Source organism: Neophocaena asiaeorientalis, unplaced genomic scaffold (genome assembly GCF_003031525.2).
Source record: "Neophocaena asiaeorientalis asiaeorientalis breed wild unplaced genomic scaffold, Neophocaena_asiaeorientalis_V1.1 scaffold263, whole genome shotgun sequence".
NCBI lineage: Eukaryota > Metazoa > Chordata > Mammalia > Artiodactyla > Phocoenidae > Neophocaena > Neophocaena asiaeorientalis.
This window is the reverse complement of record NW_020175015.1, coordinates 1,806,957-1,834,539: the sequence shown is the minus strand read 5'-3', so window position 1 is coordinate 1,834,539 and position 27,583 is coordinate 1,806,957. Positions and strand designations below refer to the sequence as shown.

Sequence of the window (27,583 nt, the reverse complement as noted above, 5' to 3'; positions counted from 1 at the left end):
GTTTTTTTTTTTTTTTTTTTTTTTTTGCGGTATGCGGGCCTCTTACTGTTGTGGCCTCTGCAGTTGCGGAGCACAGGTTCCAGACGCACAGGCTCAGCGGTCATGGCGCATGGGCCCAGCCGCTCCGCGGCATGTGGGATCTTCCCAGACCGGGGCACAAACCCGTGTCCCTTGCATCGGCAGGTGGACTCTCAACCACTGCGCCACCAGGGAAACCCCAGGCGGATTCTTAACCGCTGTGCCACCAGGGAAGCCCCTGCACGGCTTTTTAAAACACAACTTACTAGGCTCCATCCCCCGATTTTCTGACTTAGGAGATCTTGAGCAAGGGTGATGCTGCTGCTGGTCCAGAGTTACCTCTTTCAGAATCACTAGTCTAAGTTGACCTCTAATGTTTTTCCTATTCTGAGCATTAGTGCATTCCTACTTTTGTACAGAATAGCTATAATTTATTGAGCTAGACCCTATGCTAGGTACTACCATTAGCTCTAATCCTCACACCAGTTTTTTAGGGTGTATATATGAGTGTGCGTGGTATCTGAGTGTGAGTGTATCACACTCAAATTTATTGAGCCCTAATTTGCTATGTACTTTATACAGATTATCCTTGAGATTGATGGTATTATCTCAGTCTTACAGGTGGAGAAACTGAGGTTTGGAGAGATGAAGCGACTTCCTAGGGTCACACAGTTATTAAGTGGCAGACCCTGTCCCCCCCTACTTTTCTGGGATACCCCTGCATAGAGGTCTGTGGGACCTTAGAGCATTCTTAGCATTGTGTGTACTTTTCTGAAACTCATCAGTTTCAGTACTGAAGTTATTTTGGTTTTTTTCGAGTTGGTTTCCAAAGGCAACAAGAGGAAACTCAGATTTCCTCTCAAGGTGTAACACTAAGGGAGGGCTGTCAAGATAGCAGGTGCCTTCAATTAAAATGCTTTTCTGAATTCAAATTGAAAGCTCAGCAGGCCAGGACTTACAAGTGAACCCCACTGGGAGTGTGGGCAGAATTTGCCAGGTGAGGACTGATATTTTGGTTGCAGAATTGCTCATTGCTGAGTCTCCTTTAGGGAAGATGAAAGAGCAGCAGCTAATGGATGAGTGTAAAGTTGGAGGATGTGTAGTGACTTGAAGATAAAAAGGTGAATAAACGCATGTATACACACAGATACACGCTGCCTCCATATCATGTGGGCAATGGGCAATGTCATGTGGACCCCATTTAGGAGTCTGGAATACAGTGGTATTTTCCAGTTGCCCACCTTTCCTTGTTATTAATTTGTGAAAGCAAGATGTAAGGTTTCATAAATTGACAAGATATTAGAGCTAAGGGACCTTGGAACCCAGCCAGCCTAAAGCAAGTGCAGGTTAGGGGCCCAGGAAGGGCAGTGCTTTACTCAAGGTGACAGGGCACCTCGTTGGCAGAGCTGGGAGCAGGATTCAGATCTCTTGATTCCCAGTGCATCACTTTCCATTACATCACTGAGGGATGAGTCAGGCTTATCTCTTAAACTGGAGGCTGCTGGGTTCTGTCACCTTGGAGCTCTTGTGTCACTGACCTAGTTGATTTATCCTCTGACCAGAGCCAAAGGGCTTTTGGTGCTCACGATTAGTCTGACCTGAAACAAATGGAAATTGCTCATAATGCCTTATCCTGGTAAGAGGGACAGATATTCTGATTGCTAGAACCTCAGAGTTACAAAACAATTATAAGCTTCATTTGATTTTCCAGAGGGAAATGAACTTCCCTAGGATCACATGGCAGTGAAATCAAATGGAATGCAAATCTCTGGGCTCTAGGTTGAAAATACCGTCCCCTCCCTTCCTGAGACAACCTACAATATTATAAAGAAAAGAGGCAGACAAACCTGAGCTATTCCTAATTTCTACATTTATTAGTTTTGAGGCCTCAGGTGAGTTATTTGAACCTCATTAAGCCTCAGTTTTCTGATCTGTAAAGTGAGGATAATCCCTTGTAGGAGCTTGAGATGGAGATGATGAACACAATGGGCAAGCATGTGCTCAGTAAATGTTAGATTGCCTTCCCATCTAAACTTCATTATACAGGTTTTTTAAAAAAAAGTTTATTTATTTAGGCTGCGTCGGGTCTTACTTGCAGCACACGGGATCTTCCTTGCAGCATGTGGGATCTTTGGTCGCGGTGTGCGGGCTTCTCTCTAGTTGTGGTGCACAGGTTCCAGGGCATGCAGACTTTAGAGCACGCAGGCTTAGTTGCCCTGTGGCATGTGGGATCTTAGTTCCCCGACCAGGGATAGAACCCGCGTCCCCTGCGTTGGAAGGTGGATTCTTAATCACTAGACCACCAGCGAAGTCCCTCACTATACTTTTGTAAAAGACTATTTTTTCATTGAGGTATAATTTATCTATAGTGAAACACACAGATCTTAAGTGTATATTTGATCAGTTTTGAAAATGCAGTCACCTATGAAACCTACACTTATATCAAGTTAAAGAACATTTCCATCTCCCCAGAAAGTTCCCCTACATTCTTTCATAGTCATTCTTCCCAGAAACAACCACTAATCTTATTCCTATTGCCATAGGTTAGTTTCACCTATCTAGAACAATATATAAATATCATAGAGTTATAACCTTTTGTGTCTGACTTCATTCACTTACCCTGATGTTTTACCCACATTGTTGCATGTAGCCATCGTTCATTCCTTCAGCATACTTTTAGTTTTGAACCCAGTTAGGGTTAAATTATGCCTAGTACCGCTGCAAAAACATGAGAGCTAGGCAAGAGAGAAGAAAAGGAAGGTCAATGGATTAGGAATCAGGGTAGCTGGGTTCTAGTTTTGGCTCTATCAATGCATAACCTTTGAAATAATCTGTTTTGATCTTCATTTTACAGATGACTTAACTGGCCCAGGAGGGAAAGAAACTTGTCCAAGGTCACTCACAGGGATAGCTCCAGGTCACTTGATTCCTGGTTGAGTACACATTACTGAGATTTTTAGAAATGGATTTTTATGTGGGTCAGTAACTTTCAAGAAGGACCAAATGTCCAGGTTAAATGGGCAGTTTTCCTAGTGAAGGCCAGTGGATTTCTCAGCTTGTTAGTCCCTTTCTTCTGGCTGGGGATGCCTTGTTCCTCCACCATCGAGCCTAAAAATTGCCAGCTGTGGATTCTGAAAGAGTATTTTTTAGTTGGAGAGAAAGAAATGGAATCTGGATATTCTGGCCATTCAGACAATGTAGCAACACTCAGAGACCCCCGTCCCCACTGTTCTAGGATCTAAAGTATATTTAGGGAAGGAAAGCTCTCTGAGCATGCATTGGGTTATGTCTGGAACTAGACCTGCTGACAAGGCACTACAGACAGAAGCAGCCAATGTGTCTTGTGCTTGTTTAATCTGTACTTTAATCTTCGTGCCATTTTTGTCTTCAAATGTCTGATCTCCCTGGAGAATTTGAAATGATTCATTTAGTTCTTATACTCCCCCTGGAATAACTTTTATTCTCAGACATTTCAGATTTAGAGAATCAGCTCCATGTTTAGACAGAATAGCCAGGCTCTGAAAGATGTCCAGGCTCTGAGGAATGACAACTCTTCAGAAGATAACTGCTAGAGAAGGAAAGAATCCCTCCTGCATCCTCTGCCTGTTTTAAGTCCCCGCTGGAGCAGAGCACGGAGCCCTAGCATTCCATACAGTGGAAAAGTATATAAGGTTTCAACTTGGACTTCCTCCAGTTCTCCTCGGATTTCTAAAGTCAGCAGCCCAGGATTTGGTCTGGCAACTTTACCTGAGGGAGGAAGAGTGGGAGGAGTATCTCATTACTCATCTAGTAAAACACTTTACAGTGCACCTTTGTACTGAGCACTGGCCATATCTCCAGCCAAGGAACTTGCAGAGAAGAGCCAAATCATGAGTCTGCCCTAGGCCTAGCCAACGGTGGCACCCAGCCAACAGATCTCTCCACTCATCCCTGGCACCAGGCCTCTCTGCAGAGGTAGATGTAGAGTGTATAGGGATAGGTATGGACCACCCTAAACTCCAGGTCCATGGCTGTGGGCTACAGAGCCGAGAGACTAAAAAAGCATACTAATCTAGAACACTGTGGGGAACTTGCACTGGTTAGTTTCCTTTTTTATAAAGCACTAAAAAAAAGTAAAGTAATATGTATTTACACAGTAAGTATGGTTACTTACTGTGCGTTAAGCACCGTACTAGGCACTGGATGCTTGTGAGAGAGAACAGAGCTGAGAATAGCATAGGCTTTAGAACATACACTTGGAGTCTGATGCCCAATCTGTCCTTTATTTCCTCCTCTGTAAAGGAGAGTTAGTAGTGTTATGAGGATTAAATGAGATAATGTAACTCAGGACAATGACTAGCACACAATAATAATAATAGCTAACATTTAGTGAATGCTTACCATGTGCCAGATGCTATTTCTAAGCTCTTTACCAGTATTGACTCATTCTTTTGGCAACCCTGTGAGGAAGATCTACATTTATTAGCTTTGATGCCTTTGAGGAAGGTATTATAACTGCATTTTTACAGAAGAAAAAACAGATCCTGAGATATTAAGTAGTTTGCCCAAAACCACATGGCTAATAAGTGGCATAGTGGAATTTGAAAGCAGCATATCATAGGGATTGAGAGCACAGACTCTGGAACCAGATAGCCTGAGTTAAATGCTTCATACATATTAGTTATAGTAGTTCAATAAATACAACTTTTATTACCAGGTATTTATATATTACCTCTCATTTAATTCTTTTAGTGTGCCTATTAAATAGGAATTATCCCCATTTATTGATACTTGAGGAAACAGGCTTGGGTGGCAATAGAGCCCTCTTTGCCCACACACGTTCTGTGACCGTCCCAGTGTTAGCTTCCTGTCAACTGGAGTCCTTCCAATCCTGCTCCCTCCACTTAGCTGGTTTGAAAGCCATTCCTCCTGCTGAGGTCCTTCCACCCTTTCCCTTTGCTAGAATACCCTGCCCCCCATGACCTATTATTTCTATTTTAATTATACAAATTAATATATAGGTACATTTCTGTTGTAACATATTTGAATATATAAGAATACAGTCCTTACTGATGGGACTTCACACTATGACCACTTATTCACTATTATAAACAATGCTGCAATGAACATAATAGATGTTTAAGCGGATTCCTAAAAGAGGAATTGCTGTTTAAATATTTAAAACATTTGTAGATCTCACCAAATTGCCCTGAAAAGCTTTACTAATTTATGATCCCTTCAACAGTGGAATGTGTCTGTTTCTCGCCATCCCCACCAACACTGGTCATTATAAATACTTTTAATTTTTGTCAACAGGATCATCTAATAGTACTGTTGTTTTGTTTTGTTTTGCGGTACGCGGGCCTCTCACTGTTGTGGCCTCTCCCGTTGCAGAGCACAGGCTCCAGACGTGCAGGCTCAGCGGCCATGGCTCACGGGCCCAGCTGCTCTGCAGCATGTGGGGTCTTCCCGGACCGGGGCACGAACCCATGTCCCCTGCATCAGCAGGCGGACTCTCAACCACTGCGCCACCAGGGAAGCCCTACTTTTAAGATCTGTATTTCTCTGATTATTAAGTGATGTAGAATATATTTACATTTTCCTATGTTTTGGGGGCATATTTAACTTTGTTCACTTTTCAGTTGGGCTATTTGCTTTTTCTTACTGATTTCTAGTTTTTTTGTTTGTTTGTTTTGCCGCACCATGCAGCATGCAGGATCTTAGTTCCCCGACCAGGGATCAAACCCGTGCCCCCTGCAATGGAAGCAGTGTCTTAACCACTGGACCACCAGAGAAATCCCTCTAGGGACTTTTTATTTGTTGCAGATGGTAATCCTTTCTGCTATATATGTTATAAATATGTAGTGTCTACTTCATCTTTAATGGTGTCAACTCAACTACCTCCCTTCTCTTTGAGATTCTTGCTGCAGTCCACACTGCTACCTCTGATGACCCACAGCATTGGGTACACATGGCCCAACAGAGATTCACTCATCCTTTTATATATATATATATATATATATATTTATATATATATATATATATATATATACACACACACACACACACAATCATCCCCTTCTGCCTGAAGGCTGAAATTGGATTTTATTGTTCTTTGAACTCACATTCCTCATATCTTCTCCCCTTCTCTCCTTCCCGAATACCAACACAAAGGCTCAAAGTAGTTTTAAGGCCTACTATATTTCAGACTTGTGCTTCTAATATATATATATATATATGCTTAAGAAATGTTACTGATGATGATGAGAACATATGCCCCTTTGCATTCCAGTTCTATAGCAGGGGTCACCCACCCAACTCCCTTCCCACTCCCAAATGTCAGACAGAAATAGACTGGGTAATGCAGTTCCATGGAAGAAAAATGAAAAGTGGTGGCAACTGTTGTGAACTGGAAAACACATCCACCTAAAAGAGAAATTGTTAATTCAGCTCCAGCAAATTGTTAAGTAAGAATATAAGCTCCATGTTGACAGCTTCTCCACTTTTCAAAAGCTGAAAATCTGTATGTTAAATGTACTTTTGAAATGTCAAGCCAACATTGTGTGTTTTTTTGTTTGGGAACATGTTGAGGTCAGACTCTTTATCTGTTAATGCAACAGAGTCTGGCATATGAGAGGCACTCAGTATTTGTTTTCCCATTTGCCTTCTTCCTTCCATTAGACTGACTGAAACATCCAGAACAACTGATGAAAAAGAAAGTCATTTACATCATTGTCAGGAATTAATTAGTTGCTCTAGTGTTGTTTTGTTTCTCTCTTAAACCAGACTAAATCAACATAAAGGCAGAGATCATATTTTCATCATATCAATTTCCTACACAGTGCCTGGCATATGAGAAGGTCTCAGAAAAACTTGATATTTTTGAACCAATGCCTGAATAAATGAAGAACTGACTAGGTAACCAATTTACCTTTAGATTGTAAATTTACTTTAAAATTAAATGTCCATGTAATCAGCGCAGTACTTGGCGCACTGACCCAAGATGTAGCGTAGGAGAGCATCCCTTAACCCATTTCTTTGTTTTACATGGCAAATACTGGTCAATATTTAATATCGGTGACATAAGATGGGTGAGGATGTGTGGGATCTCAACACGACAATATGACTGCTCTTTATGGCAGTCACGTCCAAACCCATGGCTGCCTGGCTCTCAACCCCAGGCCCAAATACTATCCCCAAGTCTTATACTTCTCGGCCCACACTTCCACTGTGGAAGGATTTCTTTCTCCCATGATCTCTCTGGGTGCTAGTTTCTGCAGGGCCATCCTCTGGGGACAGGTGGTGTGGGGTCTCAGCGGTGGGCACTGCTTTGCTCTTTCTTCCTCTGCAGCTCCTCCCGTCGCTTTGCCTGCTGTTCACTCATGCAGTCCCTAAAGGCCTGCACCTGTGGCTGGCACTGTCGCCAGTCCTGGTGCTGGGCCATGCACTCCTGCACTGCATAGTGGGAAGCAGCACAGCCAGAGCGGGAGATCAGCTGGTCCAGTGGGTCCTCTTCTTCATCTTCTTTCTTTACCTGTCGGGACCAGGTATGGCCTTGAGCTGACATCTTTAGGAGTCTCTAGAACATCAACGGAGGCAAGGTTAGAGTAGGGACATGATTATATATGACACTGTTCCTCTGTTATAAATAACATTGACCACTGCACTGTTATAGCCTATTGAAGCATATGTCTCCCCTTGAAGGTTGTAAGCTATTTGAGGACAGATACTGGGCCTGATTCACCTTGGTACCCCTAGCACTAGGCCTGGCAGAGAACAGGCCTGCAAAATGGTCTGAACTGAACAGAATGAGATAAAGTATATGAGAATGCTTAGCACAGCACTAATAAGCTCGAATGGATTCTACAAATGGAATCTGAATTAAGTGAAATGTTTCCTTTCTGGAGAAGCTATGTTCTTTTCTCCAATTAGCCTTATTCTATGGCTGGAGAAGAACAAAGTTGACCACTTGGGAGAGTATCCAGATACGTGTAGAGTTTGACATATGAGAGAATGGAGAGAGTTGTGTGGCTGTAACATAGAGCATACAGGGTCCAGGGCAAGAAATGAGTCTGTGAGGGGTGAGAGTATTTAACATGAGGTGTATCTGCCCAGACTGCCTTCCTACAATCATCTGCTTCAGAACACCCAGCACAAGGTAGCATACAGAAGGAACTTAAGAAAGGTTTGAAGATAAATGACCTCAGCCTTTGTACAAATTTTACCATGACAGACTGTAAATGAGCTAAGACTACTTAATGCTTTTCCTGGGTCTCTGATTCATTCAACAAATGATCACTGAGTACCTATCATGTACCAAGCACTATGCTAGATTTGAAGATACAGGAGTGACCTAGACAGACACATTTTCTGCCTTCACAGAGTTTACAATTTAGATAAGTAAATAGGCTGTTTACTTGTGTACAGTGTGTACAGACAGCTAAGATTGGGAACAGTGGAGGAATACCTAATCCAGACAAGGGCAGGAACAGGCAGGGAAGGCTTCTTGGAGAAAGTGATTTCTAAACTGAGACTTAAAGGATGAAAAGGAGTAAGCCAGAGATGTAAAGAATATTCCTGATCAATGGAACAGCAAGGTGGGGGTTTGAGACAGAATTTGACATGAGAGGAACTGAAAGTTCTACATGACTGGAGAACAGAGTATGAGAACAGGAAAATTAATGAAATTGATGAGTTGAGAAAGTATCTGATCATAGGAAGGCCTCATATTAAGGCATCCAGAGGGTAATGGGGAAGTCACAAGAAGGATTTAAGAACTCTATAGACCTACACAAAACTCATTTGCTTTAGAGGCAGTATAACCTAAGGGAGGAGGGGGAAACTGGGCTTTGAAAATAGACTTGGATTGGAAACTTAGCTTTGTCACTGACTCACTGGGTGACTTTGAGCAAAGCACTTCATAATCTCTCTTGAAAAATAGAGATCAAATCTACCTCACAGGATTGTTGAAGACTAAATAAGATAATGCATGTAAGGAGCCTGGCACGTCCAAAGAGTTGGATAAGTAATAGCTCCTATGTTTTTCTCTTCCTAAATACACTGTGAGCTCTTTAAAGACAAGGGGAGGGACTTCCCTGGCGGTCCAGTGGTTAAGACTTTGCCTACCAATGCAGGGGGTGTGGGTTCGATCCCTGGTCCGGGAGCTAAGATCCCACATGCCTATTGGCCAAAAAACTAAAACAGAAAACAGAAACAATACTGTAACAAATTCAATAAAGACTTTAAAAATGGTCCACATCAAAAAAAAAAATCTAATAAATAAATAAATAAAGACAAGGGCAAACCTCTTGGAACAGTGCGGTGGAAAGAACAGTGCCTTGGATCCTAAGCCAAGAAATCTGGGTTCAAATACTTTACTCACTTTACTATGCACACACCTTAGCGTGCAATCTTTTTTAGTTTCCTTCTTAAGGTAATATTTAACTCTTAGAATTACTGTAAGGATTAATATCCTAGTAAGTCACAAGTGAGTGCATGGGCTACAACAGGACTCAAGTAAATGCTGCCGTATTCTTTCCCCATTACAACCTAGCTTCAGTCTTCCCTAGAATAAAAAAAGGAAGACCCTCGCTCAGAGATCAAGACAGGATAAATGGTCGGTAGCTGGTTCGCGGAAACCGGAGGAAGGCACGGAAAGGACGGGAAAGCAGAGAAACCCAGGTGGCTAAGTCACCTAAGGCTCCTCTGGCTCCTCTCCCACCTTCAGAAAAGGACGCATGCGCGTCCGCGGCCGCTTGGCACACCTCCAGTTGTGCCAGCTAGGCTTCACGGCGCAAGATCGCGGCACACAGTGCTCACCGAACACGCGGACAAGAGGACCCGAACGCGCGGTCCTGCACAGCTGCGTCGGTTTTGCAGGCACTTGTAACTCTTCCAAAACTCCTGTCAGGAACCAGCCTCCTGTAGGAAGCGCGGGCGCACAAAGGGGCGGGGAGGGGAAGAGGATCCACCGCGCATTTTCATTGGTGGCCTCTCGGTGTAGATCCCGCCCTTCGTTTCGACGCAGCGCCTAAGCGCGGACCCACTTCCGTGAAAGAGCGGAAGACGCGGGCTGGTGGAGGCGGGACCAAGATGGCGGTTCCTTTGAGGATTCAGAGCGACTGGGCCCAGGCTCTCAGGTGAATCTAGGTCCAGAACCGGGACGGAAGAGGCGGGTAGCGGATGTTGTCTTTACGTTAAGGAGAGCCATGCCCGATGCAAGATATCCGTAGGGGTTACCTCATCAATTGTTGAGGGAACCCTGGGTCTAGAAAATGAAGTCTGAAACCCACATGGTCATTGTTTTTCGTTCTCGCAAGAGCTGGGCTGAGGCCGAGGAAACACATATGCGCCGTGTGATTTCAGAGACAGAATAGGATCAATGAGTTGGAGAAAGAAAAACTGGGAGGCAGGAAGACTTTTGGCCAAGTAGTCATGGTCATTTAGCAAATATTTATTGGTCCTCAGTTATTTGCATAAGTCCCAGTACTCTCCACCACCACATTGTCTTTGACTGTGTGATGGAGTCTTTGTATGCTCCTCGATCCCTAGTGGTATATTAGTCATATTGTACAGTTCTTTTCAGGAAACAGTGTAACGCCTACCATGTCCAGTCTCTGACCTAGATAGATGCCCGGCGGAGTTCAGATGTGTACTCTAAAGTTAAGGGGTGGTTCCTGCCCTCCAAAAGGAAACAGTTTAATTGGAATGCACAGCAAACCATTCATTTATTTAACATGTATTAATCATATACTGTGCAAGTTATTATGCTAGGCACTAGAATGAGTACAGCAGTGCCATGAATGGCAACTATTATACTAATACGTTTTTCAAATTGAAACAGTGGTGACGATGAATAAAACATAGTCTCCTGCATTTAAGAAACTTACACTTTTCTCAGTGGGCTGAAATAAAATACACATTGCTTACTACAACACAGAATGTGTAAAAGGAAGACCAGTGACATTTATTGAGGGCCACACCAAGTGCCTTTGAGAGAATGCAAGACCAGAATCAAGAAGTAACTTTGACCAAGATTGTGCAACTAATAAGTATTTCATGAAATGTGTTTTTTTTTTTTTTTTTTTGCGGTACGCAGGCCTCTCACTGTTGTGGCCTCTCCCGTTGCGGAGCACAGGCTCCCGACGCGCAGGCTCAGCGGCCATGGCTCACGGGCCCGGCCCAGCCGCTCCGCGGCATGTGGGATCTTCCTGGACCGGGGCATGAACCCGTGTCCCCTGCATCGGTAGGCGGACTCTGAACCACTGTGCCACCAGGGAAGCCCCTTCATGAAATGTTTGATGAAATACTTGAGCTTCATTTAACCAGCAGATCTATTCATTAAACACTTAATCCACAAATATTTCTTCAACAAATAAAATTTGTCTGTGCCTGGATGAGATGTTAGACTAGATCATGTCTAAGTGCTGTGGCCAAACTAGAAATTATATGATCTTTCTCCCTTGCATCAGTACCATCCTTTTTTGACATTGAGTGAGCCTAATTAGGTTTTTGTCTCTCTTCATAGGAAGGATGAAGGGGAGGCCTGGCTGAGCTGTCACCCCCCAGGTAATGTCCTTAAATCTATATGCCTTCTCTTTAGAGAAAGAGGATTTACTACCCCTAGGAGAGAGCTTTCTTTCTCCTAGCCCAAAGTTCTTGCATAGTGCTAAGAGTCTTCAAATGTTCTTTGTTCTTGACCACTCTGCTGTAATGATTCTGCAACTCCATTCTAGGGAAAGACCTTCAGATTGGTTTTCCATTTGGAAGCCACAGACTTATTTATGGAGACATTGCTGATGCTTCTTAATCAGTCTCTTAGCCATATATTATTGTATTCTAAGCAGTTCTATAGCTTCAGTTGTGACCTTCCTGATTATGATTCCTAGATCTATAGCTCTAGTTCTGACCTCTCTTCAGTTTCAAGCAGACATTGAGTAGTTGTGTGCTATGCATTTCTGCTTAAAGCTCTCACTGTCATCTTGAGTTTATCAAATCCAAAACCTGAAGCTGAGCACTTCTGTTGTCAAACAGGTTCTCCTTGATTTTCTCAGTTCTTAAGTTACCACCTTTCTAGGCATCAGAGTAAAACACCTGGTCACCTCACCCTGCCATTTATCATTCCCAAGGTTTATAAATTTTCCTTTGTTTTACTGATTATTTGTCATTTCAGAGACCTTTGATATCTTTTTATAATAAGATATTTTATTTCTGTGAGAACTAGAGTTTTAAACAGAATTTTCTTTTGAGGAAATTGATGCTGCATCGAAGAAGACAGGGTAGCTAGAAGGTTTACAAATCAGGGGTTTTTGTTTTATTTTTAAAGATGGGAACTAATTGGAGAGCAATTAAAATATAGGTTGTAGGTAGAGAAGAGAAGGACTAATGGAAAAACCATTGTCTTAGAGGAGAGAGAAGGAGATTGAATTAAGTCTAAAAGCCTAAGATGAAAGAAGGTGAGGGTAAGTGTAGATGTAGATAAATGCAAATACATGAATATGGATATGTGAGAGTATCTTATAGCCTCAGTTTTCTTTGTGATGTTGGAGGTAGGGTCAGCTTTTTCTTCGAAATAAAATATGTGCTATCCATGTTCTAGATGCTTTACATGCATTATTTCTGTTCCTCACAACCGTATCAGGTAGGTACTATTAGCATTCTAATTTTTTTTAGATAATAGCTGTATTGAAATATAATTCACATATGATAAGGTTTATCTTTTTAAAGTGTACGATGCCGTGGATTTTAGTATATTCATAGAGTTGTATGTCTGTCACCATTAATTCCATATGTTTTCATCACCCCCAAAAGAAACCCTGTGCTCTTTAGCAGTCACTCCACATTTTGCCCTCCTCCTAGCTCCTAGCAACCACTAATTGACTTTCTGTCTCTATGGATTTGCCTGTTCTGGACACTTCATATAAATAGAATCATAATATGTGGCCTTTTATGTCTTTCATTTAACATAACATTTTCAAGGTTCATCCATTTTGTAGCATTCATTTGTTTTTGCGACCAAGTAATGTTCTGTTGTAAGGATATATCACATTTTTTGTCCATTCATCAGTTGATGGACATTTGAATTGTTTCCAATTTTTGGCTGTTATGAAGGAAGAAGGTTTTTTTTTTTTTTTTTTTTTTTTTTTTAGGAAGAAGGTTTTGATGGCAGGCTAGGTGTTATAAGAATTGGCTGCTCTGGGGAACAAAAGGGGCAAAAGGACTGCAAAACTGTGCAGAGTTTGGAAACTGGTAAATTGTAGTGGTGCCAGTCTGCACAGTTGTGTCCTTTTCTGTATTTGCACTCAGCAGCCTACATGTAGAAATGTAGAAGGTGAGTAGTTGGATCATTCACACTTTTGTTATATAGACAAAATACTGAGACTGAGATCATTTCAGAGACTTTACAAATGTAGAGAGGTCATTGAGGGTGATGACAGGGGATTGGTTGAAATAATGTACCAAAAGGGCTAAACTTCATAGGATGGTTGGTGAAGTCAGGAGGGAATCATGAAATGTGACACAAAGCAGAGTTCACTCAATCCTATTTTTGTGGCATCTTTCTGAACTAGAATTTCATGCCATTTCTCTGCAAAACCTACTTCACTAGATCTTCTCTAGTCCATACTTCTACCCTAGATTGTGAGTTACTCCATTAGTATCTTTCAACTACCAAAGTGGTATATTAATTGATGCCTCCTTCCCCCTTGTTCTTTGTGACTTTTTCTTATTCTTGACACACCCCTCCCTGACTTGGGGTTTCCATTCCCTTATCTTTGGCCTACTCCTATCTTTTTTCAAGATCCTACTTAAGTCCCACCCTCTCTGAGAAGCTCTCCCTCTCTGCATGAATCCATGATGGTTTTTACTTCCCTCTTACTCCTAGAATTTCAGTTTGGTGCAAGTTACTTAACTGAATAATTTGTAGCACCTTGCTAGTTTCTGAGCTCAAGGACTTCACAGTCTGGTGGGGAGGCCGGAAATGTAAACAGCGTGTTATGGGCTGTTGCGGAAGTGTATATATAAAGTGCAGAAGAAGAATAGAATGTTTTTAATTCCATTCTACCATCTACATATGTTTATGTGTAGGATAATATCTTATTTAGCCCATATCACTGCAAAAGCAGTGTCCTACTTAAGCAAATTTTCCAGTTATTGAAGCTTAACTCTTTACTCTGTATTATGTGTATATACTGTGGATAAATGCATATGTTCATGTTCATCTTCACCTTTCGTCCTGGTAGAATTCCATTTCACAGCCAGTAAAACTGAGGTTGAGATTACTGTAGTAGTTTTCTCTACAAATACTATATTGTATCTCAAAATCTTTGTTCCTGGCTTTTAGCCCTTGAACATATTTCTTCCAAATTAGGTTTGCCTAGACTAGTGCTCTTTCTACTTCACCTCACTTTTAACACAAGTGCCTGCTTTCCTTTCATGAGCCAATTTCCTCGCATTTATACAGATGCCTGAATTGGGTCTTCAAGGAGAAAAATGTTTAATTCTTCTTATTTTTTTGAGACATGCTTTTTTGTGCTATATAGGGAAACCAACTTTGTATGGCAGCCTGACTTGTCAAGGAATTGGCCTTGATGGCATCCCAGAGGTTACAGCTTCGGAAGGATTTATTGTGAACGAAATAAACAAGGTAGGTTTTTATGTCTTCTAGGTAGCACTGTGTCCAAAACTATGGTAGTACCTATATATATACTTTAAAGATTTATACTGTTATCTGCGTATCAGTGTCGTCTCCATTTCATTTGTATAATAATCATAGCTTTTACTGCCTTTGAATGTCAAGAGTTTTCTTTTTCTTTTATATATACATATGCTTTTAGATGCAAACTTCCTCTTACTTCCCTTATACCAGTGCTGTCCAATAGATGAATGTGAGCCACATATGTAATTTTTTTTATTGAAGTATAGTTGATTTACAGTGTTTCAGGTGTACAGCAAAGTGATTCAGTTATGTATGTACATATTTATTTTCTTTTTCATATTCCTTTCCATTATAAGTTATTACAAGATATTGAATATAGTTCCGTATGCTGTATAGTAGGTCCTTGTTTATCTATTTTATATATAGTAGTGTGTATCCACATGTGTAATTTAAAATTTTCTAGTAGCCACCTAAAAAAGGTAAAAAGAAACAGGTGAAATTAATTTTAATAATGTATTTTATTTAACCCAGTATATCTAAAGTATTATTTTAACCTGTAATTAATATAAAAAAGTATTAGAGATAGTTTTTTTTTTATTAAGTCTTTGAGATCCTCTGTATATTTTACACTTAGAGCACATCTCAATTCAGACTCTAATTTTTTTTTTTTTTTTCTAATTTTTTTTAATCAGTAGTTGCGGTGCATGGGCTGAGTTGCTCCGCAGCATGTTGGATCTTCCCAGACCAGGGATCGAACCTGTGTCCCCTGCATTGGCAGGTGGGTTCTTAACCACTGTGCCACGAGGGAACTCCCAGACTCTAAATTTTTATTGGAAATACTTGATATGTAGGTTTTAAAAAATTTACAGTTGAAAACAGATTCACATATCTAAGTAGTTCCAAATGTACTTAAAAAGTTTTCCAATAACTGAATCAAGTGTGTTTTTAAACTAAACTTTAAATAAAATTAAAAATTCATTTACTCATTTGCATTAGCCACATTTTAAGTGCTCAGTAGCTTTATGTGGCTAGTACCCACCATATTGTACAGCGTAGTTTTATAATGTGTCTGGGCACACCTTGGTGAAGACCTGTATTAGTAGTACTTAATTGTTTTTCTCATTGGTCTTTGAGGTGAGTAGGTGGCCATGTAAGTTGCAGAACTCATGATCTGACTTTCCTTCCTCTTTCTTTTTTTTTAAAATTATTTATTTTATTTTTATTTATTTTTGGCTGTGTTGGGTCTTCGTTGCTGTGCGCGGGCTTTCTCTAGTTGCAGAGAGCGGGGGCTACTCTCTGTTGCAGTGCGCAGGCTTCTCATAGTGGTGGCCTCTCTTGTTGCGGAGCACAGGGCTCTAGGCATGCAGGCTTCAGTAGTTGTGGCTCGTGGGCTCTAGAATGCAGGCTCAGTAGTTGTGGCACATGGGCTTAGTTGCTCCGTGGCATGTGGGATCTTCCTGGACTAGGGCTTGCACCCATGTCCCCTGCACTGGCAGGCGGATTCTTAACCACTGCGCCACCAGGGAAGCCCTCCTTCCTCTTTCTGATGGCAGCAGTCAGTGTGCTCTGGTGAGATGATTCCCAAAGGGTGAAACGGCCTTTTTTGGTGTGTGTATAATTAAGCTTCTTTACTTGTAAAATATTTCAGGTGTACTGACAAGAGTAGGGAATACTTTGTTTTTTACATAAGATCTTTAGCAGATGTTCATTCATTACCCTCTGTGCAAAATAATAAGCTACATGTTATTCTATATTTTATATTTGTTTTTCATGAACAGTATTGTAGAAAGTACCAGAAGATCTGAGTCCAAGTCTTAGTTACTGTGATACTTACTAGCAATATGGTTTTGGACAAATAACTTAGTTACCTGAGCCTTAGTTTCCTCATCTATAAAACAGAGACAGTATTCTACCTCATAGGCTGATTAGTGGGGAGTGAAATTGCATATGAAAGAAACTAAGATATTAAAAGTGAGTTATTGTTTATCATAACAATCCTGTGGGATTGGCATTTTAAATTTACATTTTGCAGATAAGCAAACAGATTCAGAGAGGTTAATTAACCCCTAATAATCAAAGCTAGTTAGACTATGTCAGAATTAAAACCCAGTTCTGTTAACTTCAAGTATGACACCACCTTGCAAGCATACATTTTTTCCAGGTGTTTGCCAGTATCCATCCACAGCCTGGGCACTGACTTCCTTTCTTCCCTTTGTACTCAGGCTGTGATACAAACCTTACCTTTTCCAATATCATTACTAATTTCTGCAGTGTACTTACTAAGTCAGACAGTAAATGCTTATGGTTGAACGTTCATTTGTTTCCTAACTGCCATGAGTCACTTTGCTGTTTGATGTTGCTACAGTGTTCTATTATACAGATTGGTCATTATGCTTAAAAACCTTACTTGGAAAGATTAAAAGTTTGACTTTTAATTTTATCTTAATGTGGAATATTCACACTTCCCCCTCACACTGAATTTTGTCTGTTTTGATATCTCCTGCAGCTTTTCTTTAATATCTTTTCATTAACAGCATGATTCTCTACTGCTGGAAGGTAACTCAACTTTTATCTTCCTTCATAGTCTGTTTACGGTTAAAGGGTGATTTGCAGGATCGATAAGCAGGAGAAAACCACTGATTCTTGAAATCTTTTACATAATTAGCCCCAAAGAAATAGTCTTCTGAGAGCAAACACAGTTCTTACAGAGGCTCGAACACTAAGCTTTCAGAGCTCCTCATATCCTTGCTTGGTATGAATATTTAGCCAGGAAAATTTAGCTGACACTTTAGTTTTGGGTACAGGAAACAATTCCAAATCCGGGTCAGCTCTCTTGCAGCTGTATGGGCTTTGTCATGTGGTTAGAAACAAAAACTCATTTAATGAAAGACCTGCAGGCAGCCAGGCATAGATACACTGGCTAAGAAAGTACTGTTTGTATAGATAATCTAATTCTCTTTTTAAAGGAGAAGACCTGTAATAAGAATATATTGATTTTCAGTGATGAGAATAACTTTGAAACTGTTCTTTCTAATGAACTATGAGGACTGTGCTTGTTGTACATAGATTAGCCTTATAAAGAGGTTCAGAAAATCTTGATTATTGAAGGCATTTTCATTGTTCAGCAGAATTTCCAGAAACTTTCAAGTACTACTGCAGAAGAGATAACAGGTTAGGGGCCATTTGGTGAGAGCAGCTCCTCAGCTCTGTGTAGGAGATAAACACTTAGGGGATGGTGTTAGTATTCTGCAAATTAGAGTAAGGGATCGTTGTACTGCAAGAATCCTTGAGGCGATGTTTACCAAGCCTTTTATACCTCTGCCTTGAAACACCAACATACTTACCCTAAATGGTTGCAGTCTGCCTTCAGCAAGTCATGTCACTTGAATCTAACATCTGGTTCTAGGTGTAATTTACTACTACGTCACTAGTGTTATCTTGCTATAGTAGCTGAAATATATGTGATAATGACTAATCAAAACATGTGGGAAATCATAAGACAGCTATTTGGTGATGACCAGTCTATGAACATGTATAGTCAGTTTAAGTCCTAGTTGGGAATGAGCACCACAAGCCTGACCAGGGCCTACACATTGTGTGAGTGTACCGTAATTTACTTTACCTACTTTCTTACTCTGGTAACTATACATGTCAGTAGTCTAACATTTTTTCTGAAAGTTCTTTTATAGGCAGCAAGTTTACTTTTAGACTAATCTTTTCAGCCCTAGGCCCGGGAGCTGGTGCTGTTTTTTCACAACTCTTGGTACTGTTCCTTGCCACACTGCTGACTGAGAGTACTGGTATTAGAGTTTCTTATGAAAATTAATGTTCTCGTGTTTGTCATTTGTATCTTATTGTTGGTTTGTCTTCTATGGAACAGTTTTCTTCAACATAAAAGCATAATGGCTCAGCAGTACCAAATTACATTGTAGCCCTCTGCAGTAAAAGGACTGCTGATCTGTAGGGGAGTGATAGTGTCTTGGGTTGGGGAAGGAGGATTAGGGTACACTTAAAAGGTAAGAGTGTTCTTTCGTCCTAATGTTTTCTTTAAGAAGCTTTAATTCCATTGGAGTAGCTTTACTGATGGATTTCATTTTTCCTTCTCTGTTTAGAAAAGCATTCATATTTCATGTCCAAAGGAAAATGCATCTTCAAAGTTTTTGGCACCATATACTACTTTTTCCAGAATTCATACAAAGAGTGTAAGTATTCTGATAAAATGAGAAAATATAATAACATGTTAATTTTTCATGCTTGTCTAGTGCTATAAACATATTCATAATTAATGTGTTTTTCATTTACTTTGCATTATAAGATGACACAGCTGATAAAGTGTGATAGGTTTGGCAAGACTGGTACTTGGGTCCACTTAGAATAAATATACAAATCCACTCACTGGTAATCTCAAATAAAGGAATTGTATGAAATTTCCTTATATATGTTTTACCAGAGCTACTTACCCGCTTTTGGATAATGATGATAGTAGTTGATGTTTGAGTAATTTGCCACTGCTCATATTTCTGTCCCTTTGCCAAACGGAAGGGGCATTTTCTCAAAATTCCAAGTACAGCATATTGAGGGATAATTTTCAAAGGTCTTTGTGATAAAGCCTTTTCTACTACCGTAAGCTTTTTAGAAACAGAAATGAGAAATAGGTGAATAAACTGATTGTATTAAAGCCTACTGCTTCTTAGTGTTTGGTACATTTTCAAAAATAGCTGTTTTTATCCTTATTGCAAAACAAATATATATTTAGTGATGAAAATTTAGGAAATGTAAAAGTGAAAATCACTCATTTCTATAATCTAAAGATAACTATTGTAAGCTTTTGTTATGTAACACTTAATAATAATCATAGTAATCTTGCCATTTGCAGCAACATAGGTGGACTTGGAAGGCATTATGCTAAGTGAAATAAGTCAGAGAAAGACAAATACTGTATGATGTCACTTATATGTGGAATCTGAAAAATAAAACAAACTAGTGAACATAACAAAAACAGACTCACAGATATAGAGAATAAAGTAGTGGTTACCAGTGGCGGGGGGGGAAATAAGGAGGGGCAAAATAGGAGTAGGGGATTAAGAGGTACAAACTGTTATGTATAAAATAAATAAGGTACAAGGATATATTGTACAATACAGGTAATATAGCCAATATTTTATAATAACTATAAATGGAATATAACATTTAAAAAATTGTGAATCACTATTTTGTACACCTGTAACTTATATAATATTGTATATTAATGTATCTCGATTTTAAAAAGTTAAAAAATAATAATCATAGTAGTCATAGCTGACATTTATTGATCACCTGCTATGTGCCAGCACATGGTAAGCTTTACATATAATTATTTTACTTGATCCAGTCTTTTTTCTTTAAATATTTTACCACAACAGGTTTTTACAGTACATGTTGTTTTATAAGTTACTTTTTAATTCTTTTTTTTTTTTTGCTGTACGCGGACCTCTCACTGTTGTGGCCTCTCCCGTTGCGGAGCACAGGCTCCGGACGCGCAGGCTCAGCGGCCATGGCTCATGCGCCCAGCCGCTCCGCGGCATGTGGGATCTTCCCGGACCGGGGCACGAACCCGTGTCCCCTGCATCGGCAGGCGTACTCTCAACCACTGCGCCACCAAGGAAGCCCTGTAGGAAGATTTTTAATCACAGTCTCAATTTCAGTGCTTGTGATTGGTCTGTTTATATTTTCTCTTTCTTCCTGGTTCAGTCTCAGAAGGTTGTGCTTTTCTAAAAATTTGTCCATTTCTTCCAGGTTGTCCATTTTATTGGCATAGTTGCTTGTAGTAGTCTCTCATGATCCTTTGTACTTCTGCAGTGTCAGTTGTTACTTCTCTTCTCCTTTTTTCATTTCTAATTGTATTGATTTGAGTCTTCCCCCTTTTTTTCTTGATGAGTCTGGCTAATGGTTTATGAATTTTGTTTATCTTCTCAAAGAACCAGCTTTTAGTTTTATTGATGTTTGCTATTGTTTCCTTCATTTCTTTTTCATTTGTTTCTGATCTGATCTTTATGATTTCTTTCCTTCTGCTAACTTTGGGGGTTTTTTATTCTTCTTTCTCTAATTGCTTTAGGTGTAAGGTTAGGCTGTTTATTTGAGATGTTTCTTGTTTCTTGAGGCAGGATTGTATTGCTATAAAATTCTTCTGAGACCCCTGTATTCAAATGTTGGTGCGTTTAATGTTGTCCCAGAGGTCTCTCAGACTGTCCTCAATTCTTTTCATTTTTCTTTATTTTGCTCTGCAGTAGTTATTTCCACTATTTTATCTTCCAGGTCACTTATCCGTTCTTCTGCTTCAGTTATTCTGCTGTTGATTCCTTCTAGAGAATTTTTTTTTAATTTATTTATTTTACTTATTTTTATTTTTTGACTGTGTTGGCTCTTTGTTGCTGCTCGCGGCTTTCTCTAGTTGTGTCAAGTGGGGGCTACTCTTCATTGTGGTGCACTGGCTTCTCATTGTGGTGGCTTCTCTTGTTGCAGAGCACGGGCTCTAGGTGTGTGGGCTTCAGTAGTTGTGGCTTGCAGGCTTCAGTAGTTGTGATTCGTGAGCTATAGAGCACAGACTCAGTAGTTGTGGCACATGGACTTGGTAGCTCCATGGCATGTGGGATCTTCTCCGGACCAGGGCTCGAACCGATGTCCCCTGCATTGGCAGGCAGATTCTTAACCACTGTGCCACCAGGGAAGCCCCCTTCTAGAGAATTTTTTATTTCATTTATTGTGTTGCTCATCATTGTTTGTTTGCTCTGTAGTTCTTCTAGGTCCTTGTTAAACATTTCTTGTATTTTCTCCATTCTATTTCCAAGATTTTGGATCATCTTTACTATCATTACTCTGAATTCTTTTTCAGGTAGACTGCCTATTTCCTTTTCATTTGTTTGGTCTGGTGGATTTTTACCTTGCTCCTTCATCTGCTGTGCGTTCCTCTGTCTTCTCATTTTGCTTAACTTACTGTGTTTGGGGTCTCCTTTTCACAGGCTGCAGGTTCGTAGTTCCCGTTGATTTTGTTGTCTGCCCCCAGTGGCTAAGGTTGGTTCAGTGGATTGTGTAGGCTTCCTGGTGGAGGGGACTGGTGCCTGCGTTCTGGTGGAAGAGGCTAGATCTTGTCTTTCTGGTGGGCAAGACCGTATCCGGTGGTGTGTTTTAGGGTGCCTGTGGCCTTATTCTGATTATAGGCAGCCTCTCTGCTAATGGGTGGGATTGTGTTCCTGTCTTGCTAGTTGTTTGGCATAGGGTGTCCAGCACTGTAGCTTGCTGTTCGTTGAGTGGAGCTGGGTCTTAGCGTTGAGATGGAGGTCTCTGGGAGAGCTTTCGCCATTTGATATTACGTGGAGCTGGGAGGTCTCTGGTTGACCAATGTCCTGAACTTGGCTCTCCCACCTCAGAGATACAGGCCTGACACCCGGCCGGAGCACCAAAATCCTGTCAGCCACATGGCTTAGAAGAAAAGGAAGGAAAAAAAGAAAGAAAGAAAGAAAAAATTAAATAAAGTTATTAAAATAAAAAAATTATTAAAAATAAAAAGATTAAAAAGTAATAAAAAAGGGGGAGAAAAGAAAGAAAGAAAGAATAGAGCAAGCAAACCGAAAAACAAATCCACCAATGATAACAAGCACTAAACACTATACTAAAAAATAAAAAACAAACAAAAAAAAACAGACAGACAGAACCCTAGGACAAATGGTAAAAGCAAAGCTATACAGACAAAATCACACAAAGAAGCATACACATACACACTCACAAAAAGAGAGAAAGGAAAAAAATATATATATCTTTTGGGAAGTTTGAGATCTTCTGCCAGTGTTCAGTAGGTGTTCTGTAGGAGTTGTTCCACATGTAGATGTATTTCTGATGTATTTGTGGGGAGGATGGTGATCTCCACATCTTACTCCTCCACCATTTTGAAGGTCTCTGAATTGTCATCTTTATCCAATATTTAGGAATGCTCCATTTATCTGTCTGTTCTTTTGCTGTAACTAAGGAATAGATCTTTAGCTTTAGGCTCTGACCTAGGTTTGTATCCTGGCTCTGCTCTTTCACCTTGGGGAAATTAAACTACCACTTAAACCTCAGATTTCTCACCAATACTTAAAGATTTTTGAGTGGATTATATGAGAGTAGTGTCTGTTACATGTCTGGCACATAATAGCTAGCTATTCAGTAAATGTTAGTTCTCTTTCCTCTTTCTCTTTAATAAAAATCTGGAGGAAGGAGACAACTGGTATGATGTATAATCTACTTTTCAGTGTTCTATCACTTTGGAAGAATAGATAGTTCAGACTTAATTACTTTTTAGGTCTAGGAACTAGGGACCCAAAGATATGTAACTGAGATAAACAACACAATATCCCTATCCTTTCCAGGAAGAGTATATTAACTGAGAGGGTACCAAATCATATATCAGAGTTTCTGAACCTGGGCAGTATTGACATTTTAAGCTAGATAATTCTTTTTTGTAGGCGGCTGTTCTATGCACTGTAGGATGTTTAGCTGCATCCCTGGCCTCTAGCTACAAGTTGTCCATTGGACACTGCCCCCAGTTGTGACAACTAAAAATGTTTACAGACATCACCAAATGTGCCCCCAGAAACAAATTGCCCCTGGTTGACAACCACTATGATATATTGAGTTGGCCAAAAAGTTCATTTGGGTTTTGCCGTAAGATGTTATAGAAAAATCCAAACAAACTTTTTGGCCAACCCAATATAAACATAGAAGCTGAAGACCACTAGGGGAGGAAGTGGTGAACTCCTTGGGGAGTTGGGAAAACCATTTACCTTTTGAGGAGTGGGTCATTTTAAAAAAAATCATTAATTGTTCATTTATTCTATTTCTTATTCTCCCTTTCTCTTATTTGAGCTCATTATTAGGTGATTCACCCATTTATTAATCACCTACTACATTCCAGATACTCTTCTGGGCACTGGGGCTATATAGTAATGGATAGAACTGTGGTATAGAGCCTGTATTCTAGGGTGTGGGTCCAGAGAGGATTTGCCAATGACTTGGATATAAGATGTGAGTAAATGAGGAGTTGGGATAATTCCAAAAATTTTGGCCTGAGAATTGGGTAAATTCTGGTGTCATTTACTTGGGGGACAAGTAGTTGCATTGGTAGGGAGCAGGGGAAATAAGGGTTCTATTTTGGGCATGTTAAGTTTCAGGTGTCCACTATAAAGCCAAAGATAGATGCCTAGCAGGCAGTTGGAAGATGGCACCTGAGTCAGGAAAGAGGTTGGGCTGTATTGCTTTAGGGATTAAATTGATTTCAGAGTGAGTAGGAAAGTGTTTAAATATGTTTTGTTTCTGGGGCCCTTGAATGGGGACAGTAGCTGGTCTCATTGATATAGGTCAAATGGCTTTACTTTCTTTTCTAGTGTTGATGAGCTGCTTCATCCCTCTTCCCAAACTGTTATTAGGTATTTGTTAAATAGTTACTGTGTACATAGCCTGTGATTTGTGTGAGAAAGTGCTGGACATTGTTCTGACACTTATAAAGCTCATCATGTAGTTGGGGAGCCAGAATAGAGTTGAACTTGACAGTACTGGTAGTCAGATTTAAGGCCCAGGATTAGGGTGGTAGCAGTGGTGTTGGAGAAGAAAGATAGATCTGAGAAATGTCTCCTACACTAGAATGTGAAAGCAGTATCCACCGATGAGAAGCTAGGAGCAGAATGGGATTATTATGAGGATCAAATGATTCAGTGTATTTTAAAATGTTTTATAAATGATAAAACATGATATAAATGTTAATTGTTGTCATAATCCTTAAAATTAAAAGAACTGCAATTAAGTTAATGGTCCTTTTATTGAGGAACCAAAATAAAGAAGAAAAAGTCTTAGAAAGTGTTAGAGTTGACCCATATATCCCTTTAGTTTTTGCCAAACCTATTCATTATGGCTTAATTGGCATAGAGATGTAAAGTGGAAGGTTGAATAATTAAAGGCAAAGTTCCTATTTTTTTTGTTTTTTGTTGTTGGAAGTTCCTACTATTTAAAAATAATTTAGGTCATATTGGAATCATAGTTGCTGGGAATATGACTGTGATTATATATCTCAGTCTTACATTTCTGGAATATTTGTAACTGGGTGTTTTTTAATAAAAAGGGGATATTATGTATGCATGTATTGATTTATGAAAGAGACTTGACATTCTGATCATGGCTTATTCATGAAGTGATTCCTAATATTGAAATTGCATAAGTGAATTTGAGAATTTTTCTATTACTTATTCTGAAATACACACACAGACAGTTACGATTTTACAGAGGGAATGTAAAGTAGTAAATTGGAAGCATCTTTACTTTTCCTTGAATCCTGGTGCATCTTGGAAATCTGTCTTTTTGTGTAAGTGGGTTCCTAGGAATTAGGAGAAGTATCTTAATTTTAAAATAAAATAGCAAAAGATAGAAACTATGGAAATGATATGGGAATAAGTAACTTTATAGCTGAAGCAGGAGATTATAGATGACTACAAGAATAGTTTTTTGTTTCGAGAAATAAAGGGTTTTGGCTCCAGCCTTGTTGGGAGATCGGTGATGATAACTCAGCCTTCATATGAAACACATGTCCTTTGTGTTGGGAAGCACAGGCTTGAAGAAGTCTTAGAGGAGTGTGAAATGAGAGAGGTTTATAACATATTTCAGGGGAAGAAGAGCATTTCGTTATTTGTAACACTGGTTGTTTTGTCGTTTAAACAGATAACATGCCTGGACATTTCCAGTGGAGGAGGCCTTGGTGTGTCTTCTAGTACTGATGGGAGCATGAAGATCTGGCAGGCTTCCAATGGAGAGCTCAGAGTAAAGGCTTTGGGTACACTTTTAGGGTGGTCTGAGAAACCTTAGACTGGGCCATGGAAAGAAGAGTGGCCCATTCTGAAAATGTAGGAACACTGCACATCAATTGATCTTTGTTCTTCCATTTGTTAATCTGAGAACCATGCTCAAGTTTGGTGATTTGTCAGAACAAATTGGGGCTGGAACAGTGGAAGAGCCAGGCTAGTGAATGTCTGTGAGTGGATGGTATGAACTGCCTTCAGTAACCCATTTCTAAGACAGAGTAGCTAGGCTGTTAAACTGACTGTATGGCTGAGCCCCCCAACCTGTACAGAGGATTTTAAGAAAAGACAAGTAAAAGAGCCCTCAAGCCTCCTCAGCTCCTTATATGTAGAACTAGACTTAGGGATGGCTATGAGAGCTATGGAATTCAAATTCACAACATTTGCAGCCAAAGCCCAGGAAAGGGAGCCAACAGCTCTAAGAACATTACCTGGTATACAGATGAACTAAAGAGATTCTTTGGACCTCTTTTGTTTTAAAATGCAGCATGTAGGTATATCATTTACGGAACTAAGGATATGGGAGGTAAGAGAACATCAAGGGACGGACAAGAGAACTAGCATGGAATTTTCTTTTGTTTTTCCAGAGAGTATTGGAAGGACATGTATTTGATGTGAATTGTTGCAGGTTTTTCCCATCAGGCCTTGTGGTTCTGAGTGGGGGAATGGATGCCCAGCTGAAGATCTGGTCAGCTGAAGATGCTAGCTGTGTGGTGACCTTCAAAGGTCACAAAGGAGGTATGAAGAGGGATTTCTCTTAAAGGTTTCTGTAATGATCCCCAGAAATGAATCACCAAAAAGATAGAAACAGAATCTAGTTATCCACAAAAACACAAGTAATTCATCCAACTGGCCATTTAAATGAACTGGTATTTCCCCAAGGATTAGAAATTCCTTTCCTACTCAGTCTTATTATTGCTATCTAGAATTCACTAACTTACATAGATCATTGTTTTCCACAATTGATAAGGGGAAAAAAGGCTCCATAGGAGATCATCTCCTTGTGTGCTGGGAAAAAAGAGAGAGAGGTGTGCCCACTATTTCACATTAGTCCTTTGGCTGAGGTGACAGTAAAAGCTGTATTGCAAACAGCTGCATCACCAGACATCAGATAGACCTTGGTATTGATGGTCGATTCCTGTGGCTTTAAATCACAGTTCAGTTTTTTAAAATGGATTAACCACATAACCTGTTGATATTGGATTGTAGAGACAGAGTGAGAACATCTTCCCTCTGTAACTGATTGGTTGGTTTGTTGGGAAAAAAGTTAATTTAGAGATGTTTTATCCTTAATTTGGAATGTTTAAAAAAAATGGTAAATATGTCATTCTTATTTTTACAAGTTTGGATTTTTTTTTTTTTTTCGGGTATGCAGGCCTCTCACTGTTGTGGCCTCTCCCGTTGCGGAGCACAGGCTCCAGACGTGCAGGCTCAGCGGCCATGGCTCACGGGCCCAGCCGCTCCACGGCATGTGGGATCCTTCTGGACCTGGGCACGAACCCATCTTCCCGGCAGGTGGACTCTCAACCACTGCGCCACCAGGGAAGCCCCAAGTTTGGATAATTTTTGAAAATGTAATAACATCCTCAAATAATTTCTTACCTTGATCACTCCTTTGGGACCATAATACACATCATCTACACCACTCATTTGGGAATTTATTATGTATTTGTCCTATACTTATGGTATTTAACCCAGTGTTTTTGCCTTGTCTACCTGACTATATTATAAATAGCTTGTGTGTAGAGTTGATTTTTTTAAGTTTTAGTATTTCTTTATAATGGTTTGTCAGATTACATACAGATCATCTAGCAAACACACATGTTAACCTTAGCAAATAAATGGGTTTTCTTCTGAAACTTGAGTACATGGATGCATTGAAAGGGAGTAGAAGGGATATATAGAGCCTTCTTCACGTTCAGTCCAAAGAACTGACAGGTCTGAGGAGTCAAAGCAGCCTGCACTGTTGGGGAATCCAGGAGCCAAAGGAGTCTAGAAGAACACTGAGGGATTCACCTTAGATCTGGCCACCTTGAAGATGCAGGGCATGGGGGACCTTTCCAGTGAACAA

General features: G+C 40.1%; 2 protein-coding genes across 4 annotated transcripts in view; one reads left to right on the top strand and one right to left on the bottom strand.

Moving 5' to 3' along the window:
- Positions 1-6,923: 6,923 nt before the first annotated feature.
- COA4 (cytochrome c oxidase assembly factor 4 homolog) lies at positions 6,924-9,982 on the bottom strand. The gene is made up of 2 exons (XM_024761984.1): positions 9,817-9,982; positions 6,924-7,576 (listed from the first exon to the last, which is right to left on the bottom strand). Exon 2 carries the CDS (start codon positions 7,562-7,564, stop codon positions 7,310-7,312), a length of 255 nt encoding a protein of 84 aa, XP_024617752.1. The 5' UTR covers positions 7,565-7,576; positions 9,817-9,982; the 3' UTR covers positions 6,924-7,309.
- A 90-nt stretch (positions 9,983-10,072) lies between these two features.
- PAAF1 (proteasomal ATPase associated factor 1) overlaps positions 10,073-27,583 on the top strand; it is a 60,597-nt gene continuing 43,086 nt past the window's right edge. For 2 of the 3 annotated variants that reach the window (XR_003005553.1, XM_024761941.1), the window contains exons 1-6: positions 10,076-10,136; positions 11,525-11,565; positions 14,538-14,641; positions 18,766-18,855; positions 25,376-25,474; positions 26,100-26,250. Coding sequence is in view for 2 of the 3 variants with exons in the window: in XM_024761941.1 (XP_024617709.1) it covers positions 10,090-10,136; positions 11,525-11,565; positions 14,538-14,641; positions 18,766-18,855; positions 25,376-25,474; positions 26,100-26,250 (532 nt within the window). In the remaining variant the exon portion in view is untranslated. Of the gene's footprint in view, positions 10,137-11,524; positions 11,566-14,537; positions 14,642-18,765; positions 18,856-25,375; positions 25,475-26,099; positions 26,251-27,583 lie in introns of all 3 variants that reach the window. The other variant, XM_024761939.1, reaches the window with a different exon arrangement.